Source organism: Sceloporus occidentalis, unplaced genomic scaffold (assembly GCF_023333645.1).
Source record: "Sceloporus occidentalis isolate IW3139 unplaced genomic scaffold, rSceOcc1.0.p SCAF_10, whole genome shotgun sequence".
Taxonomy (NCBI): domain Eukaryota; kingdom Metazoa; phylum Chordata; class Lepidosauria; order Squamata; family Phrynosomatidae; genus Sceloporus; species Sceloporus occidentalis.
The window spans coordinates 23,781,309-23,805,124 of record NW_028316990.1 but is presented as its reverse complement, the minus strand read 5'-3'; the positions used below and the strand labels follow the sequence as shown (position 1 = coordinate 23,805,124).

Sequence of the window (23,816 nt, the reverse complement as noted above, 5' to 3'; positions counted from 1 at the left end):
AGCTGGGGATGTTTAGCCTGGAGAAGAGAAGGTTAAGAGGTGATATGAGAGCCCTGTTTAAGTATTTGAAGGGAGGTCATATTGAGGAGGGAGAAAGCTTGTTTTCTGCTGCTCCAGAAGGTATGAAAAGGAGCAATGGATGCAAGCTACAGGAAAAGTGAATCCACCTCTACCTTAGGAAGAGCTTCCTGACAGTAAGAGCTGTTTGAAAGTGGAACAAGTTCCCTTGGAGTTTAATGGAGTCTCCTTCTTTGGGTGTCTTTAAGCAGAGCTGGATGGCCATCTGCCAATGGGGATGCTTGGATGGAGAGTTCCTGCACGGCAGAAATGGGATTGGACTGGTTGGCATCTTGGGGTCTCTTCCAATTCTATGATTCTATGATATTACTAGATAGGATGAGCATGGACATATTGACTGCTAGATTAAAAAGACAAAACATAAAAAAGCAGAACAGGACTGGAACCCCCAATATTGCTGTATTGTAAGAAGGAAAACTTTAAAAAACTTACAGGGGTCCTGTACAGACTGGCAAAAAGCACTGGCCTGTGGGCAGAGTCAGGACTGAGCGTCTTGATGCTTGACGTCCTGACGCCACTGCCATTTTGGTGTGCGCTAGTCCACAGCGTGTGCCATGATGACACACCTCTGACACAGTGCCCAAATGATGCAGCACCAAAGGAGTGTCCTCACACTGCACCATGGCAGATACAGCACCCTTTAGAGAGTGCAAGATGGAGCTGTGTTTTGCTGCTCCTTTTTGCATCCTCCGAAGGCCGGATCAGGACCGTGGCATGCGGTTGCTGCGGCCCCGATCTGTGGCGAAAAGGGGCGACGTCTCGCCACCCCTTTGGGCCAATCTGTATAGCTGTTAAAATTGTAAGAATTGAGATAGAAATGACCAAGATATATTAAGAATCCCCTTCTTTGGACGTCTTTAAGCAGAGGCTGGATAGCCATCTGTCAATGGGGATGCTTTGATTGTGAGTTCCTGCATGGCAGAAATGGGTCTCTTGCAACTCTATAGGTTATCTACTGTTATGCATTTGCTTATGTAAATTGTTTATGCATTTTATGTACTTGTTAACATTTTTTCTTCTCCCTGGGGTAGAATTGATTATTGTTCGTTGATTATATGTTATTATTATGCCTTGTACTGTATTTTGTATTATTCATATTTTTTTTCTTTTATTTTTATCTTGGTACTATGTTAGGTTTGTAATTTGAATTTATTTAATATTGCTTTTTGTAATTTTCGTTTAACGTTTAACGATGGGTATATTTTAGTTAAGGGACGAGGGACGACATTTTAGTTTGTATACATTGTGTACTGTTTAAGGTATTTTATTTATTCAGTTATGTAAATCGTTTAGGCGTTATGTATTTTTATGAAATTTTGCAAACCGCTTTGATCTTTTCGGAAATGTGGTATATTATTATTATTATTATTATTATTATTATTATTATTATTATATGATCCCTGCAGGTGACACCAGGGAAATTCCTGGAAGTACCACTCCTGGAGGTACCACAAACAACATCCCTGGAAGCGCCACTAGCAACAGCCCAGAAAAGCCAACTGGCCGCATTGGTGCAAATGCAAGCATTCAGCCTCCAGGAGATGATGCTCGAGGCGAAGCTCCAGGAGATGCCACCACTCACCTCTCTCCAGGCACAAGCCATGGCATCCCTAATGGCACAGCTGGCGCAGGTGGCGCTCACATCCCTGGAAATGCTGCTGCTTCCATCCCTGGAGAGGCCACAGCTTTTGCAAGACGGGATCCACTGCTGGTGTTCCATCACACTCTTCTCTCTGGGGTTATGGTCATGTTCTTATCACTGTAGTCCGCCTTAATAAAAAACACAACTGTTTGACATCAGGCAAAACCATGTTGCATAGCTGTGTGGGTTTCCAAAGGAGTGACAGCATTTTTCTTTATCAGTGACTTGGATGACAAAATTGGGGGCATACTTACCAAATTTGCAGATGACACCAAATTAGGAGGAATAGCAAATACCCCAGAGGACAGGATCAAGATTCAGAATGGCCTTGATATATTGGAAAGCTGGGCCAAGGCTAACAAAATGAACTTCAACAGGGAGAAATGTAAGGTACTGCACTTAGGTATAACAAATGAATGAACAGATATAGGATTATGGAGGACACCTGGCAGAACGAGAGACTTATCCGTGTGAAAGGGATCTGGGAGTCCAAGTAGACCACAAATTGAACATGAGTCAACAGTATGATGCAGCAGCTAAAAAGACCAATGCGATTTTAGGCTGTATCAATAGAAGTATAGTGTCTAGATCAAGGGAAGTCATAGTGCCACTATATTCTGCTCTGGAATATTGTGTCCAGGACACTGAGAAACTGGAGCCATGTGTCCAAAGGAAGGCGACTAAAATGGTGAAGGGTCTAGAAACCATGAATCCCTATGAGGAGAGACTCAGGGAGCTGGGGATGTTTAGTCTGGAGAAGAGAAGGTTAAGAGGTGATATGAGAGCCCTGTTTAAATATTTGAACGGATGTCATATTGAGGAGGGAACAAGCTTGTTTTCTGCTGCTCCAGAGAACAGGACCCAATAGAGCAGTGGTTCCCAACCTTTCTACTGCCGCAACCCTTTCATACAGTTCCTCATGTTGTGGTGACCCAAACCCTTGAAATTATTTTCATTGCTGCTTCATTAACTGTAATTAAATAGGTGTCTTCCAATGCTCTCAGGCGACCCCCATGAAAGGATCATTCGACCTCCAAAGGGGTCCCGACCCACAGGTTGGGAACCACTGCAATAGAGCAATGGATGCATGCTCCAGGAAAAGAGATTCCAGCTCAACATTCGCAGGATCTTCCTGAGAGTAAGGGCTGTTTGACGGTGGAACAAACTCCTTCAGAGAGTAATGGGGTCTCCTTCCAGTTTGAGGTCTTTAAACAGAGGCTGGATGGCCATCTGTCAATGGGGATGCTTTGATTGAGAGTTCCTGCATGGGAGAAGAATGAGGCCGGACTGGATCAGGGCCCTTTTTGGGGTCTCTTCCAACTCTAGGATTCTAGGATTCTTTGAAAGCATCTTTAGCAGCTTGTTCATCAGTCCCTACGTATATTTGGAAGTCCCCCAAGATCCTGGTCAACTCGATTGAAATGAAATGAAATGTTGTTATTACAGCCAATGACCAGCGTAAAACAATATAAAGGAGTACAATATTATACAATGCCCAATAGGGGAAAACAAAGCAATGCAAATGGCACAGTACAAACACAATAGGGATACAGCTTGGAGGCTATAAATTCAAGTAACTATATAGGGTGAAACCCCTTCAAATATTACATGAGATCGATTATTGATATAATAGAAAACTCAAAATTAAGAGGCCATTTTTCGTCTAGAAGCCTTTGCGGCAACGCAAATGTTTTGCACAAAATAAGACTGCAAGCTGTTGTTTGGAGAAATGCAGCAGAATTAATGCAGTTTGACACCATTTGACTCCATTTGGAAATTGTCTCGATTTATCGCTCTTTAAACCGTTTTGTTGCTTAAGGTTGCATCTGCATTGCAGAAATAATGCAGTTTGGCATCACTTTTTAACTGTCACAATGAGATCTTGGGATTTTGAATTTCGTTGCGGCTCCAGCGGAAGGAGGCTGGATCTCTCACAAAACTACAGATCCCACAATCCAATAGCATTGAGCCACAACACTTAAAGCGGTGTCAAACTGCGTTGTTTCTGCAGTGCAGATGCAGCCGTAGGAGTTTATCACACAAAGGCGATCGGGGGTTTATCCCGTGAATGTCCTATAAAAATCACGTAATTACGCATAACACACGACGCGTATCTCACACGACACCATTTCACACACACAAAACCAGCCATTAAAGTATCCGCAAAGAAGCACTAATGCGCATCTTTTTACCCCCGAGATTTCAGGGACAATGCATTTCCGATATCACTTTATTTGCGCAATTGCGTGCGATAATCATTTGCGCGATTTCTCGCCATTTCCGCTTTGTTTGTGGGATGCTTTAAATGCGCTTGAATCTCTCTTTAATGCTGAAATCAGCCCCAGCGGGAAAAATGCCTGTGTGTGAAAGCAACGGAACGGGTGAAAGAGCGACAGAGCCAGGCAATTCCCGAACGGCGTTGAAAGCGGCGCCAAACCGAATTAACTCTGCAGGGAATAATATATGGCAGCCCTGATTCCAAGGGTTCGGGTTTGGTACAGATAGTCTTAGTTAATTCTGCCTCGTCCCAGTTTGTCAGATGAGAGATCGATAGATAGATAGATAGAAAAGGAGATAGGGAGATAGAGAGAGAGAGATAGGGAGATAGATAAGTAGAGAGAGAGAGATAGGGAGAGAGAGAGAGAGATAGGGAGATAGATAAATAGAGAGAGAGAGAGATAGGGAGAGAGAGAGAGAGAGATAGGGAGATAGATAGAGAGAGAGATAGGGAGATAGATAGATAGAGAGAGAGAGGGGGGGGAGATAGATAGATAGATAGATAGATAGATAGATAGATAGATAGATAGATAGATAGATAGGGAGATAGATAAATAGAGAGAGAGAGAGAGAAATAGGGAGATAGGGAGATAGAGAGAGAGATAGGGAGATAGAGAGAGAGAGAGATAGGGAGATAGTGAGATAGAGAGAGAGAGATAGGGAGATAGGGAGATAGAGAGATAGGGAGATAGGGAGATAGAGAGAGAGAGAGATAGGGAGATAGGGAGATAGAGAGAGAGAGAGATAGGGAGATAGAGAGAGAGAGAGATAGGGAGAGAGAGAGAGAGAGAGAGATAGGGAGAGAGAGAGAGAGAGAGAGAGATAGGGAGATAGAGATAGATAGAGATAGAGATAGAGATAGAGATAGAGATAGAGAGATAGGGAGAGAGAGAGATAGGGAGAGAGAGAGATAGGGAGATAGAGAGAGAGAGAGAGAGAGAGAGAGATAGGGAGATAGGGAGATAGGGAGAGAGAGAGATAGGGAGATAGAGAGAGAGAGAGATAGGGAGAGAGAGAGAGAGAGAGAGAGAGAGAGGGAGATAGAGAGAGAGAGAGATAGGGAGATAGAGAGAGAGAGAGAGATAGGGAGATAGGGAGATAGAGAGAGAGAGAGATAGGGAGATAGAGAGAGAGAGAGATAGGGAGAGAGAGAGAGAGATAGGGAGATAGGGAGATAGGGAGAGAGAGAGAGAGAGAGAGAGAGAGAGATAGATAGATAGATAGAGAGAGAGAGAGAGAGAGATAGGGAGATAGATAGATAGATAGATAGATAGATAGATAGATAGATAGATAGATAGATAGAGAGACAGAGAGAGAGAGAGAGAGAGAGAGAGACGAGAGAGAGAGATAGGGAGATAGGGAGATAGATAGATAAAGAGAGAGAGAGAGAGAGATTACATATACATATATAAATATAAATATAAATAAATAAATTACATATATATCGATATAGATATATAAACTTCACATATATAAATATAAATAAATTATACACACACACACATATATATTGATATATTGCTGATATTGAAATATTGCTAATACTGATATATTGCTAGTATTGAAATCTTGCCACTGTTGCTAATATTGGGAGGCATGCCATAGCCCTGCATCAGGAACGCAGTCACCCAAGGAGAGATGTAACTATAAAAGTTACTTTTCCAAAGTATGCAACGAGTTCCTTCTATCTTGCAAAAAGTTGCCTTTTCTAGTTGGATTTAAAAAGTTCCTTTGGGAGGCATGATGGAGATGAGTCTTTTCCCAAGTTGGGGGACATTTTCTTATCAGTCCTAAGCTGTTCCTCCCTCTCTCAAATAATAACACAAACGTCCGAGTTACTTTGGCAAGTAACGACTGTGCGTTACTTTGGGTTGAAAACCAACAGAGAGAAAAGTAGCCAATAATAATAATACAGCAGAGCAATTATTTCGAAGAAAAAGGCTAGGAGGCTTTGAATCTTGCACAGAATGTGGAAAAGTTACAATTTGGGGGGGGGGAAGTAACTTTTGTAAGCTGGATTCCTTCCGTACTTTGAGTGGAGGCGAAAGGGAGCCAGAAGTGTCGATTGTGCAAACCTCTTTGGCATATAGACCACGCCCCTTTCTCTAATAGACTGCTTCTGAGCTCTAACTTCCGGGTCTGTTTCCCTTCCTGCCCAGGGCCTGAAATAAAGGCGAATCTCCCCCAAATCAATAGATATAACACCTAGATATCCATATTTAGACTAAAACGGGCTGAGGCTTTAGCGATAGTGTGTATTTCCCAGCTATTTGTGAAGTTATAAATGTCCTGAGGAGATGAACCGTTCTAAAGGATATTATATCTATGTTTATCCCGGGGCTGCCGCGTTTGCAGCGGCGCACCGTCGTAAAGGCGCCATTTTGCGGCAGTGTGTCAGAACGCGGGGTCGCTTTACGGCAGGAGCGGCCAGGGAAGCCGACCTCCCCAAGATGGCGTCGCCCTTCAGTGGAGTTTTGCAGCTGACCGACCTGGACGACTACATTGGACCCTCGCAGGTGGGGAAGGGGGCTTTGGGGGGATTTTTCACCCCAGGGCGGCCATGCTGGCCCCCCAGACTCCCCCAGGCTTGCCTCTGGAGGCCTTGGCATCCATTTTATTTAAAAACCCTTACAAACAGCCCTGCAAGGTAGGCCAGTTTGGGGAAAGATGTGCCTTAAAAGGCCTGCCTCTGGAGCTAATGATAAAGTAGTTAGCCAAAATAAATGAATAAATGGAAAGCCACAGAGGTATTACCAGGATAGGGTCACCTTGAGTCAGAAAGGACTTCAAGGCACACAGCCGCAACGCCTTCTTAGCATTCGTGTGTTATGCCCTTTTCGGGAATTCGGTTTCTCTTTCAGGACTGTATAAAACCCATCAAAGTTGACAAGAAGCCCGGAAAAGCCACGGCTAGGATCCGCATCGAAGACGACGGGACCTACGTCCAAGTGGATCCGGTAATCCTTTCCCCCCTTTTCTACATCGAATCACGTTGCAGATACACAAACCAGGGTTTGTTGATCAGCAGTGGCAGATCCCTCAGGGATCCGCAAACAGCCGAGGAGCCCAGACTCTGGTTTTGGAGCCCTTCCAAACTCTGGCACAGAACCGCCCCAAGGAGACCCATTGAGCCATTGCTAACAAGGGTTGACTCCGCTTATAGTGACCCTATGAATGAGAGACCTCCAAGTCTTGCAAACTACAATCTAATCCACACTGCAGAAAGAACGCACTTTGACACTGCTTTAACCACAATGGCTCAGGGCCACGAAGTCCCGGGGATTGTCGTTCTGTGAGATATTTGAGGAAGAGTTTGGGGTGGAAGAAAACCCCGGGAATGGCTGGAAAACAAGAAATGATGTACTCCAGCGTTGTTGTCGACAAGACACTGCTAAGCTGCATTCTTCCTAGAAAGGCTTTTATTTCTCCCGCTGATGCGTTTCGGGAAGACCCCTTTTTCAAGGGCTGGTTCTTCTGCTTCTCTCTTTCTGTGGCCAGAGTTTCTAATGTTGAATCAGAATAAATGTGGGAAATACTCTTGAGATACTTATATAGCTGTGAGATATTTAGCCTTCTCCGTCAGAAAGCTCTGGTGCCACAACAAAATGTCAGTCCCACAATTCCATAGCATGTGTCCATGGCAGTTAAAGCAGCGTCAAACTGCATTATTTCTGCAGTACAGATTAATCATTAGACCTTTGGAGACCGGGATTCAAATCCTGGCTCGGCCGTGAAAAAACAATTGGGTGACTTCAGTCAGGTCCCACTCTCTCATCCTCAGACCCACCTCTGAACAAACCTTGGCAAGAATACCCCATAATTGATTCACCTTAGGGTTGCCATAAGTCGGAAACAAAGCTGAAGGCAGAAGGTAGTAGGAAGAAATGAAGACCACATTGCAGGTGGATAGGCTTTCTCAGGGAAACCATTGCTGCCCTGAAGTTTGCAAGACCTGAGCAGTTCCAGAGGTCTCCCATTTGGAGAGCTGCCATTCGTCGAAGTTGGCTTGATGTCAAATTAACAAGAGCAAAAAGTGGAAGTAACTTCTCCAGGTGCTGAAAAGCTGATCTCTCAGTCCACTTTTGTTCCTCCCTGCTAGGATGGCCAGTCGCACAAACTCGAAAAGGCCAAAATCACCCTCAACGACTGTTTGGCTTGCAGCGGCTGCATCACCTCCGCCGAAAGCGTCTTGATCACCCAGCAGAGCCAGGAAGAGCTCTTGAAAGTCTTGAATGCCAATAAGGTGAGTGGTGGATAATGGGACAGAAGTCCTGGGCAGAGGGCTACAGAGTCATGGTGCCCAGGGTCTAAACCGCGGTGTGGAAGGTGCAGGCGTGGCTGCTGGACCCAGCCTGGTCTCCAAAGTCATAGTCCAAAGCTCAAACTCCATGCTGGCTTTCTACAAAATAATGCTGTTAATTTTTTTTAACTTTTGTAAAATAAGATTTTGACTTATTTAACAGTATTAAATTGCCATAAACTGCCTCGGACCTCATCCTGATAGAAAGGACAGGTTCATTAAATGGATCATGGAACAAAAAAACATCTGTACATGATATCAGGAGAGCAACAACCAGTGTCTCTTCCTCTTCATCTCTTCCTCTTTCTAGTGCTAATGTTGATGGTATTTTAAACATATTTTTGTTTCAATTATTTTTAAGACATCCGGTCCTGCTTCCCAGAAGCTGGTGGTAGTTTCTGTATCTCCGCAATCCAGAGCTTCTCTGGCTGCAAGATTTCAACTGACTCCTTTAGACACAGCCAGAAAACTGACTGCCTTCTTTAAAAGATTAGGTAAGTGGTGCAACATCGTTATACTGAAAATACAGTGTGCCTTAAATGGTAGCTTCAAGCTATGTATATAAGGTGTATATGAAACATAATGAATTTCATGTTTAAACTGGGGTCCCATTTCCAAGATATCTGATTATATAGATGCAAATGTGCCAAAATCAAAAATAAAATTAAATAAAACATTTTAAAAATCCAAAATACTTCTGGTCCCAAGCATTTTGGGTAAGGAAGACTCAGCCCATAATCTTTAACTTTATGTTGACCTTTTCTATTAAACTTTTGTTTTATTTATTTATTTCATTTATATCCCGCCTTTCTCCCCAGAGGAGCCCAAGGCGGCTCACAGATATTATTGTACTTTGTAGTTTTGTATTACACTTGTGTGCCTCTGAGAATAGTACAGAAGGGTTATTGAAATGCTTGAACTGAGACACACATTGTCTGCGGTGGCAGCAGTTACTCAAGGGTGGTGGGGTCCAGTGGTGAGATTAAACAAGTAACATCTTGCACAGGAATCACGAGGCTGTCTAGAAGGTCCCCACATAGAGGCAGGATAGGAGCATGTCATCACATTGGTGTCAGGGAAGGAGTAAGTAGGAGGCCTCACAGAGCTTTTACGCATGACTAAGTTTTCCTACAGAACTGGCAAGGTATGCTTGCTTGCCTGAATCCATGCCTCTCTTTCTGTTCTTCCCCAGGGGTGAATTTCGTCTTTGACACAACTTTCTCCAGAAACTTCAGCCTGTTGGAGAGCCAGCGAGAGTTTGTCCAGCGCTTCCGGAGGCGAATGGAAGACAAAAAAGCTTTGCCAATGTTAGCTGCTGCCTGCCCAGGTAAGGTTACCACCATGAAAGGATGGGGAAGAGAGCAAAGAAATGACTGATGTATTAATGTGACATTTAAAGTGTCCCTGTCCTCTTCTGACAAAGGACTCTATTACAATAGGAGGGCTCCTACTTTGGGTGCCGAAGGTCTCTCTTTTGGCCCTTGCCATCTCCAGGTCCCTTGGATATGACTCTTCTGCCTGGGGCCTTGGATAGCCATTTACAGTCTTTGTAGGTTAGAGGAGAAACATGTCCTGTGGACCAGATGCCTCTTCTCCTGGTTGTATATTCTATACGATTGTATAAATTGTATATAAAATTGTCTATCATTTGCCTGGAAAAACAAACATTTAAAGCACACATATTTTTATGCTTTCAGTGACTTGTCGTTTCTGCCGCTCTGTTTCAGCAGCAAACAGACAAAAATTAAAGCAAGCAGATCCTCTACATACTTACTTGAAGGGTTTTTAAAAACATTTATTCTGGGTTGCTGCTAGTGTTGGGGCAGGTGGCTTCTTTTGGGTCCAGGGGTGCAGAAGAGCCTTCAAAATTAGCCCATGAACCCACAGAGTTGCCTACTCTTAGGGGAAATAGCTGATACTGAGTCAGTTGGACTAAGAGTCTGACTGGGTAGAAAGTAGTTTTCTCTGTTCCAGTTGAAGGGATATAGCGGTGGAGCAGATGCCTTGTATGCACGAGGTCCTGGGTTCAATCTATGGCATCTCCAGGTAGACTCCTGCCTGATAGCACGGCTGCCAGTATTAACACTGAGCTAGATGGATCAGTGGTGATTCAGAAAATGTTTCTCCTGCTACGAGCAGTTGTGCAGGTTTTGATTGAGTACCAGAGATCAACACGAGGTCCATCCAGCCTGTTGTTGGCTACCATAGCTGGGTTCACAGGCCACATTGATCTGGGTGACTGCATTCATCTGTAAGCAAAGGACAATATAGCAAGCCAAACTCCTTGAGACAGCATCCACCATGAAATGACAGGACTGCCTTTGAAGCTGGGAAGATAGATTTCCGTTTTCTTTTCATCTCTTTCAGGCTGGATCTGCTATGCTGAAAAAACTCATGGGAGTTTTATCATCCCGTACATCAGTACGGCCAAATCGCCACAGCAAGTCATGGGCTCCCTTGTGAAGAATCACTTTGCCAAGCTGCAGGTTCATCCCTTTTGTGCTCAGCTATTTCACAAGTACCTCTGGAGGCAGTGAGCTGGCTGCTGTTGGGAACAGGAATGGGGATCAGATCATTTTTGTCCAGTTCTGATCCTTCTCTTCCCTGTTACAGAACATGACCCCTGACCAGATCTACCACGTGACAGTGATGCCTTGTTATGACAAAAAGCTAGAAGCTTCCCGGCCAGACTTCTTTATCCATGAGCACCAGACCCGGGAGGTAGACTGCGTTATTACAACAGGTGGGTGGTGTTCCTGCTTGCTTGCCACTCAGGACAGGATTGAATCACTGGCCTGTAGTGGATCAGTGCTTCCTTCCTCTTGTCCAGCTGATTTCAGATTCTTTGGGCTTTTCAGATTCATGAAGTCAACTCATTGCCTGTTTCCTGTCTTTCAGGAGAAGTCTTAAAGTTATTGGAGCAGGAGGGGACACCCCTTTCAGAAGTGGATCCTGCCCCTTTGGATAGCATGTAAGATCCAGAGGCCTGATTTGTGTACCTCCGCTCTGGCTTCTCCTTTATCTGTTGATATCAAGCTCCCTGGATCTGGGGACTGTTTCACATGTACCAGTCCTTTCATGTGAAACTGGAAGTGCATGGAGTCATTCCTGGTGTAAAATACTGATTGGGCTGGGGAGGATTTTTGGCTGAAACAAAACACAGCTCCCATGCCTTATTTTAGTGAAAAATCACAGATCCTGGGGATACAGTCTGGCTGGTTTAGAAGAAAGACAGCAATAGTAGTAATGGGTGGTCTGGGTGCTACACATAGCCTGGTGGCTGCATTTTATAGTACTTCTATACTGCTTGATATAATCAAAATTTATTTACAAGTATAAAGTTGGTGCTTTGGAATGGACAGTGTAAGTGGAACCTCCTCTGCTCTGTTCAAATTTGTTTGCTGCAGTCAGACAAACTGCCTCTCCCCATGGATATTCGCACTTCTGTGATATCTAGCAGCTTGTCTTATTTCACATCTGTTTTAGCTGCGTAACTTAATGCCTTCTTTCCGTCTCCCCATAGGTTTAGCAGTCTGTCCGAGGATCAGTTCCTTCTGGGTCATTCTGGAGGTGGTTCTGGGGGCTACCTGGAGCACATCTACAAGTATGCAGCAAAGGAACTTTTTGGGGTCCATGTGGAAGAGATTCAGTATAAAACACTGAGGTAAGGAAGGAATTAAAACCACTGCCTGAGTAAAGGCAAATCACTCTGTATAGCAGTAGATTGCTTCCCATTCCCATCCTGCATTTTCACTCCTCCCAGTTTCAGTCTCATTTCCCCCAGTCCCATTCTCAAATGGCCAGTAGCTCCCTCAGATTAATTTTTTTTGCATTTGAGGGATGTACTACCCACCCTACACACACCTAAGGTTGTTGTTTTGTATTAAAGATTCTGTCATATTCCCCACCTTTAAATTATTTCCCCACCCCAGAAACAAGGATTTTCAAGAGGTGACACTAGAGAAGAATGGGGAAACCCTCTTGCATTTTGCCCTGGCGTACGGATTTCGGAACATCCAAAATGTTGTGCAGAAGCTCAAGCGGGGAAAGTCTCCCTATCACTACATCGAGGTGATGGCCTGTCCGTCAGGTAAGGGCTTGAACTGCTACCCACTGAGAAAATACTTGATGTCTTAAGTGATATCTTAAAGGAAAAAAGCCTACCCTTTTGAGGCATGATTAACTAGCTGAAAAGGACCTGCCTTCTTGTATCAAAGCGTTGGTGTTTAACAAGCACTTTTTTCATTTTCTGCTCCTATTCATTTTCCAGGGTGTTTGAATGGAGGAGGCCAGATCAAAGGAGAAGGGGAAACTAGCAAGGATCTGCTCCAGCAAGTGGAGAGGGCATATGAATCAGTCCAACCTGAAGCCCCCGAGACAAACAGAGCTGTGACAGACCTCTATGAGCAGTGGCTGGGTGGCCTTGCTTCAGAACGGACTCAAGAGACCCTCCACACACAGTACCATGCGGTGGAGAAGGCAAATACAGGGTTCAATATCAAGTGGTGACAATGGACACAGGCGCAACCCTCTGGAAGGCCTAGGAGTATTGTGAGTCAAACCGTGGCCTTCAGAATCCATTTCACTTCTCAGAAAGAGCTGGTGACAAAGGACATACTTTTTTTTAAAAATGGGCAAATCTATAGCAAATACCTATGAGTGCTAAAGCTCTGGAGAAGAGCTGAATAAAGCTAACTGTGATTTCAAATGGGCAACATTAATTTTCCACCAGCCTCTTTTGCCACATCAGAGAATGGGCTAGAAATAGCTTTTTGCTCTCAGTAATTCCACCTTGCCTGGAGTCTGCACCCAAACTTGTCATCCAATTCAAGTAGTAAACAGGAGATGATACACATGCATTTGTGAGACATTTCCAACTAGAAAGTGCCTCTTCATTGTTATGGGATAATACTGCAAACAAATCCTTGGTTCCAATCCACCCCCATGCTCTCCATTAGCCATGGAACAGATGTCACGGGGTGCTGCAGCTGATCAATGGTAAATGGAACCATTTTTGTCACTGCAGAGGGAGGGAGGAAATATACTGACCTCTGCAACAAACCAAAAAATGACATACACAGGCATAAGGTGGACTTACACCTGCATATGCCAGTAACAGAATCCAAGGGGGGCAGAGGGTATAATGGAGGGGAATTTCAGGGGAGAATTGAACCCTGGCCTCACTGCTATTGCCCACCTGTGCATTACACTTCGACATATTATATCATTTTAAAAAGCCCCTTTATTCAGAAGTGACAGAAAGGAATGGCTGTTACTGATTCAAAGGCACCAATTTAAGACGGTGTCCCCTTTCTTCCCCAATTTTACTCATCTGTATTTACATCTGACATGCGCAGCCTTGTCATTCTAACAGCTTGTCCGGCACAGGAGCAAGATGTTAACAGTGAGACTCAATGCCACACTCAGAAATCCAGTCAGAAATCTGGGGACAAAACATTTGGCCCCTCTTTGTGTTTTCCCTTTCCAGCTACCCTCAACCTCCTGACCTGCAAAAGAAGCAGGAGGGACACACAGGCCTTGTGAGCACACAGGAAGCAGCAGTGAGGTTGTGTTGCATTAGCTTATCTTGTGTGCACTCTTACGTAGAGTTTGATGTAGCCAAAGGTTGGTGCCTTAGTGTTTGTTGGATGTCATCTTTAGTAGCTGCAGATGTGGAGGAAGTGTGGGAGAGGCACCTTCCAAACAGGACCAGCCTGGTGTTGTGAAGGCTCTTCAAATGGAGATGGGCATATTCTGGCTGCTGGTTACAAGCAGTGGCTGCCACATCAGTGAGGTGATAAGTCGGCTGAACTCTAATCCCTAAAAAGATTTTGCACCTTGCTTGGCACCTTTAATGTTCACTCGAAACCCCGGCAGAGTCAGCATCTGGTTTTTAGAGATCTCTTGACTCTATGTGTCTTTGCTCCAAAGTCTCTTTCACAGAAGCACAGAAAAGGTGGTAGTAAGACTAGAGAAGTGATCCAGGCATGCCTTTCTGTCCATCAGCTGTACAAGGAGAGTGAGAGGGGGCTCACTTCTTCTCCAGGAGTGGATCAAAGAGCCCCCACTCAAAGGCCAGCATGGCTTGAGGGTTCAGCATTTCTTTTGGCTTCCGGAAGCTGTCTCTGGCCTTGCAGAGGGCGGCAAAGACCTCAATGGGGTCAGTTTTGCCAGTGAACTTCTGGACAGAGTCTTCCCTAGAACAGTAAACAAAATGGAGGGGCGTGAGAACAAGTAGCCAAGTTGCAGCCTTGGTAGATCTGGTGGAACAGGCCTTTTTGGTGGCTGCTCCCAGGCTCTGGAAGCTAGACTAATACCCTTCTTGCTATCTTTCTACAATAAAAGAAAAGCCTTTTTATTCCAGCACACCTTTGAGAATTGGTTTTTCAGGGGGAAATAGGACTTGGATAATGTGTTGCAATTTTATATGTTGCCTTTTTAATGGTTTATATTTTTAATTGGCTTTAAATTTTATGATGGTTCATGCTTTTTAATTTTTGTATGTTGTGAATTTGTTACTAAGTTTGTTAACATATCTAAGTTTGTTTACGTTCAAGCATGTACTCACAGGACGCGAAGGAAAGGGTTGTAGAGGAATTCCTCTCCCAATGTAGAAGGCACCGTGGGCAAGTCTTCATCGTCCCGTAACTGTAGAGAAGATATGAGGAAGGCTGTCCCGGGAAAATGCCTTTTTAACCCCCCCCCTCCCCGCTGCTTATTTTCCCCTGTGTGATAAAGTCCTCAGTGATTCTTCTGCTTTTTACCTTTCCTGTTGTAGGTGAGCACTCACGGCTAAACCTGGAGTAGAATCCAGGTCTTTGCCAGCTTAAGGGGGGGTTTTGCATTGTTTATTGCAGACACATTGCTACAACCCAACACTGGAAGTCTCCAGTCATCTTTCATCCTCCTCCCAATGCTGATGTTGCAAACACGCACGCACGCACACACCAAACACCCTACAATTAAACAAAGGATGAGCAGGATATAGGAGTGAAAACCCCTTTTTAAAAGGGAGCTTCATTGCTAGAGACTTTGTTAACCGAGGTATGCCCATAAAGGCCACCTTCTAAAGAGTGCAGGATTCAGCCCTGTGAACTACTTAAAAAGTTAACTGTTACTGAAGGCTCCCAGGAGAAGCAAATTCACTCTCAAAGTTACAAATCCATTTCCTTGTCTTCCTTTTGCCTTGGAGTCAGATTTGAGCAGAGAGGTCAGAAGAGGGAGGCTCACAGACAAACTTACTTTGGCCCACGCAAGTCTCTCCTTCACAGTTTCGTTCTCAGGCTCCACTCTCAGAGCAAATTTCAAATTCCGGGCTGTATACTCATGTCCACAGAATACTTTCTGGAAAGTGGGGGGGAAAAATCAGCAAGAAACAAGGGGGGGGGGACAGATCCCACTGTTATTCCCCACTGCTAGGGCAAGTGCCTGGGAAGTGGGGAAGGAGACATTCACACAGCTAGACCATTATTCTTCTCTGTTACTGTTTTGGAACCCCACTCCCAGAATCATTATGGCAGCCCTTTTCTCCATTGCCTGAAGGCAGTTTTGACAGGCTGCACACTCACCGTCTCCTTCGGCAGCGCACCCAGTACATCTGTCAGATTCTTGTGCATCTGTTCAGGTGTCCCTTCCAAAATTCTCCCACAGCCACCCACAAATAAGGTGTCACCTGTACATGGGAAACATAGGATCTCACTGTTGGAATGCTTCCACTCCCACAAGCCCTAGCCAGCATAAAGAGGGAGGGGTGATGGGAACTGTACTCCAACAACTAGCGGCCACACGGTTCCCTGAAATGGAATTTCACCTCTATTCCAAATGGAAACCTAAATAATAAATTAGAAAGCTTCCTTATATGCATGTGGCCTACTACTGGTCATCCTCCCCCCAAAAAATCCTGCCCAATTTTCTTCTGTTTGGGCTCCCTATGAGAGGTGCAGCCTGAAAAAGGGTTGGGTAAAGTGGGAAACCTCTTTCAAGTAGGATAGGTTTCCATTTCAGAGATGTTCTGAGGGGGCTGCTTTCTAGTGGAGCCAAAGTCAAAAGGATAGGACCAAAAATACCACCATATTTTAGAATATGTAGGTATAAAAGCTGGGAAACCGGCCAATAGTGATGTCAGGGATAAGGTGACACAACTGTCTGCAGAAACACAGGAGAGCCAGATTCAAGCTCTGGAGGGCCTGAGGTCCTCTGTAGCAAAGCCTTGACATCAGTGCAACCAACAGGGTGGCATCATTCGCAAACTTTCCAGAGACCTGTGAAGGCTGCAGGAGCATCTGGCGAGTCATCTTCCCACACGAAATAGCAGACGTGCCCTGCAGTGTGGCCCGGCGTCAAGAGGCAGCGCACGTTGATGCTGCCAAACTGTTGGAGAGAAACAAAGAGGCTTACATGTAATGCAATGTGGCAGATCCGGGGATCTATTTGCAGCCTCTAGGACCCTCCAGGGGCCACATGGACTACAAAAATGCCAAAGAAAGAAGAGGGGAAAATGCAGAAGGGGAATGGGGGAGTTGGGGTTGGGGAGGGAAGTTATTTTTCTATGTTAGATATATAGTACAGAGTACTATATATCTAGCCTGTTTAAAAGGTGGAGTACTGCTCCTGGAAGCTATCTGTCTATCTAAGTATCTAGCTATTTATTTGTTTATTTAGTATTCTTTCTCCTAATATGGGACCCAAGGTTTCTCAGAAAAAGGGGAGACAGGAAGGATCAAAACCAGCCTCAGGTGCTTCATGTGATCCCAGGACCACCCTCGGCTCAGATGCACTCCTCTCTTCTCCATCCTTTACCTTCAACTCCTCATTGTGAGTCACCCGGTGTGTCAAGGCACCAACTCGCTCATCCCCACCGTACACCGCCAGACCAGGATATAGCTGTGCCAGTTCTTCGTTACCTCGGGCATGATCCCTTGAGAAACATAAGAAGAGGGAATGCGTCTTTGTGAGGAAGAATCCACTTGCATGCTTCTTAGGACTGGAAGATTCTGGATACCCCGGGTAGGGGTTGAACAAAAGCATCTGTATAGATTTGCAACTTCTAGAAGAGCTGGCAAGGACCGATTCCTGAGAGCTCATGTTCATGCTATACATGTGTCTCATATCCTTAAGGGATGTGGATTGTAGTAACTGGGCATTTACCCTTAGGCTTCTAGCAAATAATGAGGACTCAGATTCCGTGCTTGTAATGTTAAGTTATGCAAACATTACGCTACGCTGAGCTCAATGGCACATAACTTTGCATGGTCATAACTAAGTTTCAAAAACAATGAAACCCTGTCAACGAATTGCAAAGATGTCCATCTAGGAACCAGCAAAAGTGCTTTGCTCTGGGAACTGAGTGGATCGTTGCCCTGAAATCATTACATTGTCTCAGAACAGATACCCAACTCCCACCTCAGACTGATTTGAGCCCAAGATAAAGTAATTTCCTCTTCCCACGGGAGTGAATAAACTGCAAGGTGAAGAACGCTGGGAGCTGCAGTCCGACAAAAATCTCTATCGCTGGATAAAAAACCCAGCGGTGCATTCACTCACCAATGGTGATGAGTTGTGAGGATGGCCTTCAGACTGGCATCTTCCTTCTTAATGATTTCTAATAACTGAAAAGGCAGAGAAAGAAAAAGTCTGATGAAGTGGATGGCAGTCCAAGAAAGATGTTTCTGCCTGTAACCTACATGCTGACGCCAAGGCTTCATTTGAGACGTGGTGCTGGAGAAGAGGTCTGCAGATACCGGAGAAGAGAAATAAATGGGTCTTACAGCAAATCAGGCTCACACTTTCCCTAGGAACCAAGATGACTAAACTGAGGCTGTTGTACTTTGGACATATCAGGAGATGACGTGACTCACTAGAAAAGACAGTAATGCTTGGCAAAGAAAAAGGCGGACGGAGAAAAGGAAGACTGCCTTACAGGTGAATAGACTCAAATTAAGGAAGACACTTATGATACACTTAGAAAAGACTGAGAGATGGTATGAAAGCCATCTTTAAATATCTGAAAGGGTGTCACATAGAAGGTGGAGCCAGATCGTTTTCTGCTGCTCCAGAGACTAGAACATGAACCAATGGATTCAAATGACAATGAAAAAGAGATTCCACCTAAACATTGGGAAAATGTATTTACCATAACAGCTATTTGAGAGTAGAGTGGACTGCCTCAGAGGACTCTTTTTGGGGGGATAGGGGTATCTTTCAACGGCGGTTGGGTGGACATGTTTCAGGTGTGCTTTAGGTTGGACTAAGTGTACCTCTGAATCCCTTCCAACCCTCTAACCCTCATTTTGAAGGGGTTGGTGTGGTCCCTAAGGTTCCTGGGGGTAAGAAAATGTACTCCCAGGCTCCTAGCGCTTGCCTTTGTTGCTCTTTTGAACTGAAAACATTTCCATTCCCATCAACTACATTTTCTGGCTCCAGTTTGCAAAGCTCCTGCAGTTCCTTGGGAGTGAATTTAAACTGCTCTGAGATGGGGCAGAATTTGGAGCCTCAGTTACCCGTTTGGGAACAGCCGCATCCACTGCAACGGCCTGCCGGGTGTCTTCCTCGATGATCAGGTACATGTAGTTATCTTCCAGGATCGAGATCACTTTGACCTTCATGCTGCGGGGATCTGAAGCTCATGGGAGCAACCTGCCAGAAGGAAAAGGAAAGCCCAGGGGCAAATAATGGCCACTTATACAATCTGGTGGACTTTTGCTTTGGTTGTATTAAAAGGCCAGGGCGGCGTAGTGGTTTGAGCGACGGACTATGACTCCAGGGAGACCCACCTTGGGCAAGGCACACTCTCTCAGCCTCAGAAGGCGGCAATGGTAAAGCCCTTCTGAACAAATCTGGCCACTTTAAAAGGCATGAACACAAGAACGTTTCTCTAATGTGGGTTTCTCTAATGGCAGAATCTAATCTAAACTGGTTACAAAAATCCCCCTGAGGGCTAGAAACTGGAGTGACTTCCCCTCCACTTCTCCCCACAGTATTCCTCCCCTGGGCAACATTCCCATCTCCCTCCGGATCCCTGTCTAGCATCTATTCCCCCCTTTCTCCCCACAGTATCCCCATTGCCCCCTACTCTGTCCAACATACAGTCCTTCAATATGCCCCACTTCTCCCCCCATTCCTCCAACGCAATGTCCCCATTCCCCCTTGCTCCCCTTGTCCAACACATACCCCCTTTCTTCCCCCTTCTCTGCCCAGTACAGATCCCCATCTTCCTTCCCATCCAATGCCCAATCTCTCCTAACGTCTCATCATATGCCTTCCTCCAATGCATCCCGCTTCTCCCCACAATGTCCCCCGATGCAAGGGCCCCCCTTCCCCCTCCATCCTACCTTCTTCCACCCAGACGCCCCTCTCCTCCTCCCATAGCCTTCCCCTCAGGACACAGCCTCCCTCGGCGTCACAATGCTCCCCGCCGGGCGTCACAAGGGCCTCCTCCTCCTCCTCCTCCTCCTCGGCCCCATTCCTCGCCCGCCCAGCGCCTACCTGCCAGGTCTCTGGGAGCGAGCGAGCGATGGAGAAGGGCTCTGGGCGCCGGGTCTTGGTCCTCCGCCAGCCGCCGCGCATGACGCTGTCCGGGGAGAGAGCCAGCCGTCCTCGGGGGAGCCTCGGCGGAGGAAGCGTCCCCAGCGCCGACGGAGCGACGGAGCCGCCTCCGCCTCCTGCCGGCGCCCGGCGCCCCTTGTGGGCCCTGGGCCCCCGCGCCGCCGCCCAAGCCCAGGCCTGCCGCTCCGCCATCCAGGCGCGGAAGGCGGCGGAGACGCACCGCAGGCACTTCAGCCCCGCCGAAGCCCGGGTCTTCCTCCCTCCCTTGGCCGGAGCAGCCGAGGAAGCCAGCCGGGGATGGAGCAGCGACAGGGGAACCAGGCGGAGGAGGAGGAGGGCCGCCGCCGCCGCCAGGGACCGGGCCGCCGTGGAGCTCCCTCCGCTGCTGCTCCGAGGAAGAAGGGCTCCCAACGCCGCCTCGGGCACCAGCGCCGCCGGCACCGACAGCAGCACCAGCGCCGCCGCCGCCGCCGCGGGGCCCTTCCTGCCGGGCCTCTACCCTTCCCTCAGGCAGCCTCGGCCTCCAGTGCTGCCTCCGCCGGAAGAGGCCTCCATCTTCCCCGCCAGGAGGACCCTCAGGAGCTACTTCTTCCGCATCGCCAGGGGACTCTGACGGGGGCAAAGGTCGCCTCAGCGGAAGGAAAACACCGCCGGCCGCGACGGAAGTGTGAGGGGAAATGACACTGCGCATGCGCAGGCTTTCCTGCCTTTTTTTGCTTGGAGGACTACATACCAACACCGCGCATGCGTAGATTTTCACCTTTTTCCTCCCTCTTTTCGCCTCTCGAACGTCAACACAGCGCATGCGCGGACTTGCCCGGCTCTTTCTCAAGTCGGCCCTCAGCGAGACAGTAACACTGCGCATGCGCGGATATTCACTTCGCCTTTTTTAAAGCCCGCCCCTTTCGCCGCAGGCCCCGGAGTGGCACGAGGAAGAGCAACGCCGGTGCGCATGCGCAGACTTTCGTCTCTACAGGCGGCCTCTTTTGCCGTTGCCTTTTTTTGTTGTTCACACCTTTGCCTTCGCTTTCGCCTCTGAGTGGAAAAGGACGCTTGTTTAGTAGCGCCTCCGCTTTGAGGCCCTGGATTGGTCGGGTGGTTTTTTTGTCTCCTATTATTTGGTTGTCGTCAGCCTCCCGCCTCGCCTAAAAACCGCGCATGCGCAGTGGCGCCCCAGCCCTGGAATGGAAGTGAAAGATGGACGAAGAGAAGAGTTTGTTTCATGAGAAGAGAGAGGATGGCAGACGGATAAGAAGCCACCTCTGCAGTGGGAAGGGCCTCCGTTGTGGTACATTGTGGAGAAGGGTGGTTGTTGCAAGTAACCTGGGATGACACCTCTCTAGGAATCTCTAGGTCCTCCAGCGCAACTCTATGGTCAGCATCTCTATGGTCAGACATTGACCATAGAGTTGGACTGGAGGACCTAGAGATTCCTAGCGGAGTGTCCTCTCTAGGAGCCTCAGTGGTTCCTTCAGAGCAACCTTTGGTTAAAGTCGACCATGGAGTTGCCCTGGAGGACTTAGGGATTCCTAGAGAGGACATATTAATACAATCCTTGAATGATCAGAGCTGCCAAAGTCAAAGCCGCAAGTGTGGAGGGACGAGCGCATAGTCTCTGTGGGTTTTTCAGGCTCTGAAACCGTGTTCTGGAAGGGTTTATTCCTGACATTTGATGTCTTCAGAGAATGCTGGCATGGAAGAGAGTGGTGTGTGTATATATACACACACACACACACACATACACTGTCTGTTGAGGGGAAGCAGTTTCCATGTCGATCTGTGTATTGTTCTGTTGTCGAATGGCAAGGCCTCAGGGGTCTATTTCATTCATCATAAGTTGGAAGAGACCCCAAAAGGGGCCACCCAGTCTGAGCCCATTCTGCCATGCAGGAACTCACAACCGAAGCATCCCTGGGACAAATAGCCACCCAGCCTCTGTTTAAAAACAGCCTCCGAAGAAGGAGACTCCACTACACTCCGAGGAAGGAGTGTGTCCCACTGTCAAACAGCCCTTACTCTCAGGAGGTTCCTCCTAATGTTGAGCTGGAATCTCTTTCCCTGGAGCTTGCATCCATTGTTCTGTGTTCTAGTCTCTGGATCAGCAGAAAAGAAGCTTGCTCCATCCTCAATATGATTCCCCTTCAAATAATGAGCCAGGGGAAGCCATTGAAATCCATAAACGCCTGGACAACCTCAAGAGGAAAGAAGAAACCCTTAAAGTAAAGAAAGTTCGGCTCCCAGTCTTGGAAAACCCCAAAATCAAGACCCAGCAAATGCAAATGAAAACCACCCAGGGCCAGGGGGGCTTTCCCAGCAGACACCCTGAGACCTTGCCATTCAACAACAGAACAATACACAGATTAACATGCAAATTGCTTCCTCTCAACCAAGGGCCACACAATGTGTATATATCTATCTATATATATATGTATACACTCCACTCTCTTCCATGCCCTCATTCTCTGAAGATGCCAGCCACAGATACTAGCAAAACATCAGGAATAAACCCTTCTAAAACACGGCCTCATAGCCGGAAAGATCCACAAAAAGCTATGGATAACAGTCCTGAAAGCCTTCGACTTCACAGTTGTATTGACCTTCCTTATTCTACTTTCACATCTTAGTCGGGACTAATCCATAGTGTGTCACCCACAAACTCCACCCCGAAACCAGTCACTGTCCAAGGTTTGGCTGCAGCACAGAACTGCACTCAATGGCAGCATTGTCCAAGCTCTCCGGGTATTGCTGCTCCTCCTCCTTCGTCTCTATATTCTCTTTAGGAAGCATTGGCTGAAAGGTGTGAGTGGTTCCTTTGTCCCTGCTTTAAAATAAGTGCTGGGCAAACAAACCTCTTGCTGAACTCTCTGGGTTAGTAAACCTTGACAAGTGCGGCTGGAGGCCTTTGTTTGGATAAGTTCAGATAAGTCTGTTTCCATTATTTGGAGCGGAAATGAAGCAAAACACTTGCCCCCAAAAAGCTAACATGGGGAAGTACTTCACCTGCTTGGGTTTCTGCAATTAGTTCCTATGGAACAAGCCTCGGCACAAGCTGTTGGACCAAGAAGCAAACAATAAAGTGGAGTTTTGTAGAGGAAATAAACCATCAGTGGCTGTAATCTATGCCCTGTGTTCGCACTGCAGAAACGATGCCGTTTGACACCACTTTCTTGTTTTACGTTCTCAAGAGGAAGGTCCATCAAGGTGGGTTAGGACACCATCGCCAGCAGAACCTCCTTCAAAAGCTTCAGAGTGGAACGCTCCTTTGTCAAGATTTCTCCTGCATTTTCATGACAATACATATCTCTAAACCTAGTTGGGGACTCCATGTTGTTCAGGCAGGACTTCTTCCTTGTTGAGACAAAAGGGGAGGATTATCCACTCTTTGTCCCTTCATGCTCCTGTCTAAAAGGCAGGGCAAATGTACAGGTGCGAACACATAAAAGCAAAACAGTCTAGATTAAGCCAAAACCAACTTCTCCACCCCAGTCTCTGCCCAAACAAACCAGTTAGAAGCAGTTGCCATGCTGGAGAATTTAGATTTTCCTTTCGACCCACGGACGCTAAGGTTTTCCCTTCGCCATTCACTAAACCCCCAAGTGGTCCTCGTTCTACTTACGGAAAACTATACTATCTTGGGTTGTGATTATGCCCCTCTCTTCATAGAATCCTTTCCAGAAATAATTTACAAGTGCACCATCACATATAGGATCGTAAATCCTAAACATTTGTGACCTGCATTTTTAGATGTAAACTTACATTTAAATCTGGTCCTTGTTTTTTATTGCAGATGCACAGGTGTACCATGAGTTCTCTTCTACCTGTGGGGGAATGTGAAGAACTAAGCCAGGGTAAGAAGAAGGCCCTTCCTCCAGTCCACCTGCCATCATTCTGGCCTCAGAGAGAGAGAGAAACCGCTGGACTTGACCCTTCCCCATTGCCATTCCATTCTCCTTTTGTGTCATGTCCTTTTTAGAT

At 46.5% G+C, this 23,816-nt stretch overlaps 3 protein-coding genes across 5 annotated transcripts in view; 2 read left to right on the top strand and 1 right to left on the bottom strand.

Moving 5' to 3' along the window:
• LOC149306217 (uncharacterized) overlaps positions 1-1,129 on the top strand; it is a 43,642-nt gene extending 42,513 nt beyond the window's left edge. Inside the window, exon 31 of the mRNA XM_089540865.1 lies at positions 1,110-1,129. Within this exon, the coding sequence (XP_089396991.1) occupies positions 1,110-1,129 (20 nt within the window). The remainder of the gene's footprint in view (positions 1-1,109) is intronic.
• A 5,280-nt stretch (positions 1,130-6,409) lies between these two features.
• LOC149306216 (cytosolic Fe-S cluster assembly factor narfl-like) lies at positions 6,410-13,444 on the top strand. Its single transcript, XM_089477036.1, has 11 exons — positions 6,410-6,513; positions 6,859-6,954; positions 8,097-8,240; positions 8,659-8,791; positions 9,490-9,624; positions 10,665-10,783; positions 10,911-11,040; positions 11,196-11,268; positions 11,821-11,961; positions 12,230-12,387; positions 12,568-13,444. Exons 1-11 carry the CDS (start codon positions 6,448-6,450, stop codon positions 12,804-12,806), a joined length of 1,434 nt encoding a protein of 477 aa, XP_089333162.1. The 5' UTR covers positions 6,410-6,447; the 3' UTR covers positions 12,807-13,444.
• Positions 11,904-20,675, bottom strand: LOC149306215 (hydroxyacylglutathione hydrolase-like protein). 3 transcript variants are annotated; one of them, XM_089477037.1, is made up of 9 exons: positions 20,575-20,675; positions 18,797-18,932; positions 17,841-17,905; positions 17,097-17,214; positions 16,559-16,667; positions 15,866-15,969; positions 15,540-15,641; positions 14,866-14,945; positions 13,517-14,494 (listed from the first exon to the last, which is right to left on the bottom strand). In XM_089477037.1, the coding sequence occupies exons 2-9, from the start codon at positions 18,899-18,901 to the stop codon at positions 14,329-14,331; spliced, it is 849 nt and encodes a 282-aa protein (XP_089333163.1). In that variant the 5' UTR covers positions 18,902-18,932; positions 20,575-20,675; the 3' UTR covers positions 13,517-14,328. The 3 variants fall into 3 exon arrangements, with proteins under 3 accessions (XP_089333165.1, XP_089333163.1, XP_089333164.1); XM_089477038.1 differs by lacking the exon at positions 20,575-20,675 and adding an exon at positions 19,782-19,918; XM_089477039.1 differs by lacking the exons at positions 13,517-14,494; positions 20,575-20,675 and adding an exon at positions 11,904-11,956 and having other exon boundaries at positions 18,797-19,064.
• Between the last annotated feature and the right edge of the window lie 3,141 nt (positions 20,676-23,816).

Coding starts and splice junctions, on each gene's coding strand:
- LOC149306216 (XM_089477036.1), top strand. CDS start 6,448: ATGGCGTCGCCCTTCAGTGGAGTTTTGCAGCTGACCGACCTGGACGAC. Junction 11,041..11,195: donor AGACTGCGTTATTACAACAG/GTGGGTGGTGTT, acceptor CCTGTCTTTCAG/GAGAAGTCTTAAAGTTATTG. Junction 11,269..11,820: donor CCTGCCCCTTTGGATAGCAT/GTAAGATCCAGA, acceptor GTCTCCCCATAG/GTTTAGCAGTCTGTCCGAGG.
- LOC149306215 (XM_089477037.1), bottom strand. CDS start 18,901: ATGAAGGTCAAAGTGATCTCGATCCTGGAAGATAACTACATGTACCTG. Junction 16,668..17,096: donor CTCACAATGAGGAGTTGAAG/GTAAAGGATGGA, acceptor TCTCTCCAACAG/TTTGGCAGCATCAACGTGCG. Junction 14,495..14,865: donor AACCCTTTCCTTCGCGTCCT/GTGAGTACATGC, acceptor TTACTGTTCTAG/GGAAGACTCTGTCCAGAAGT.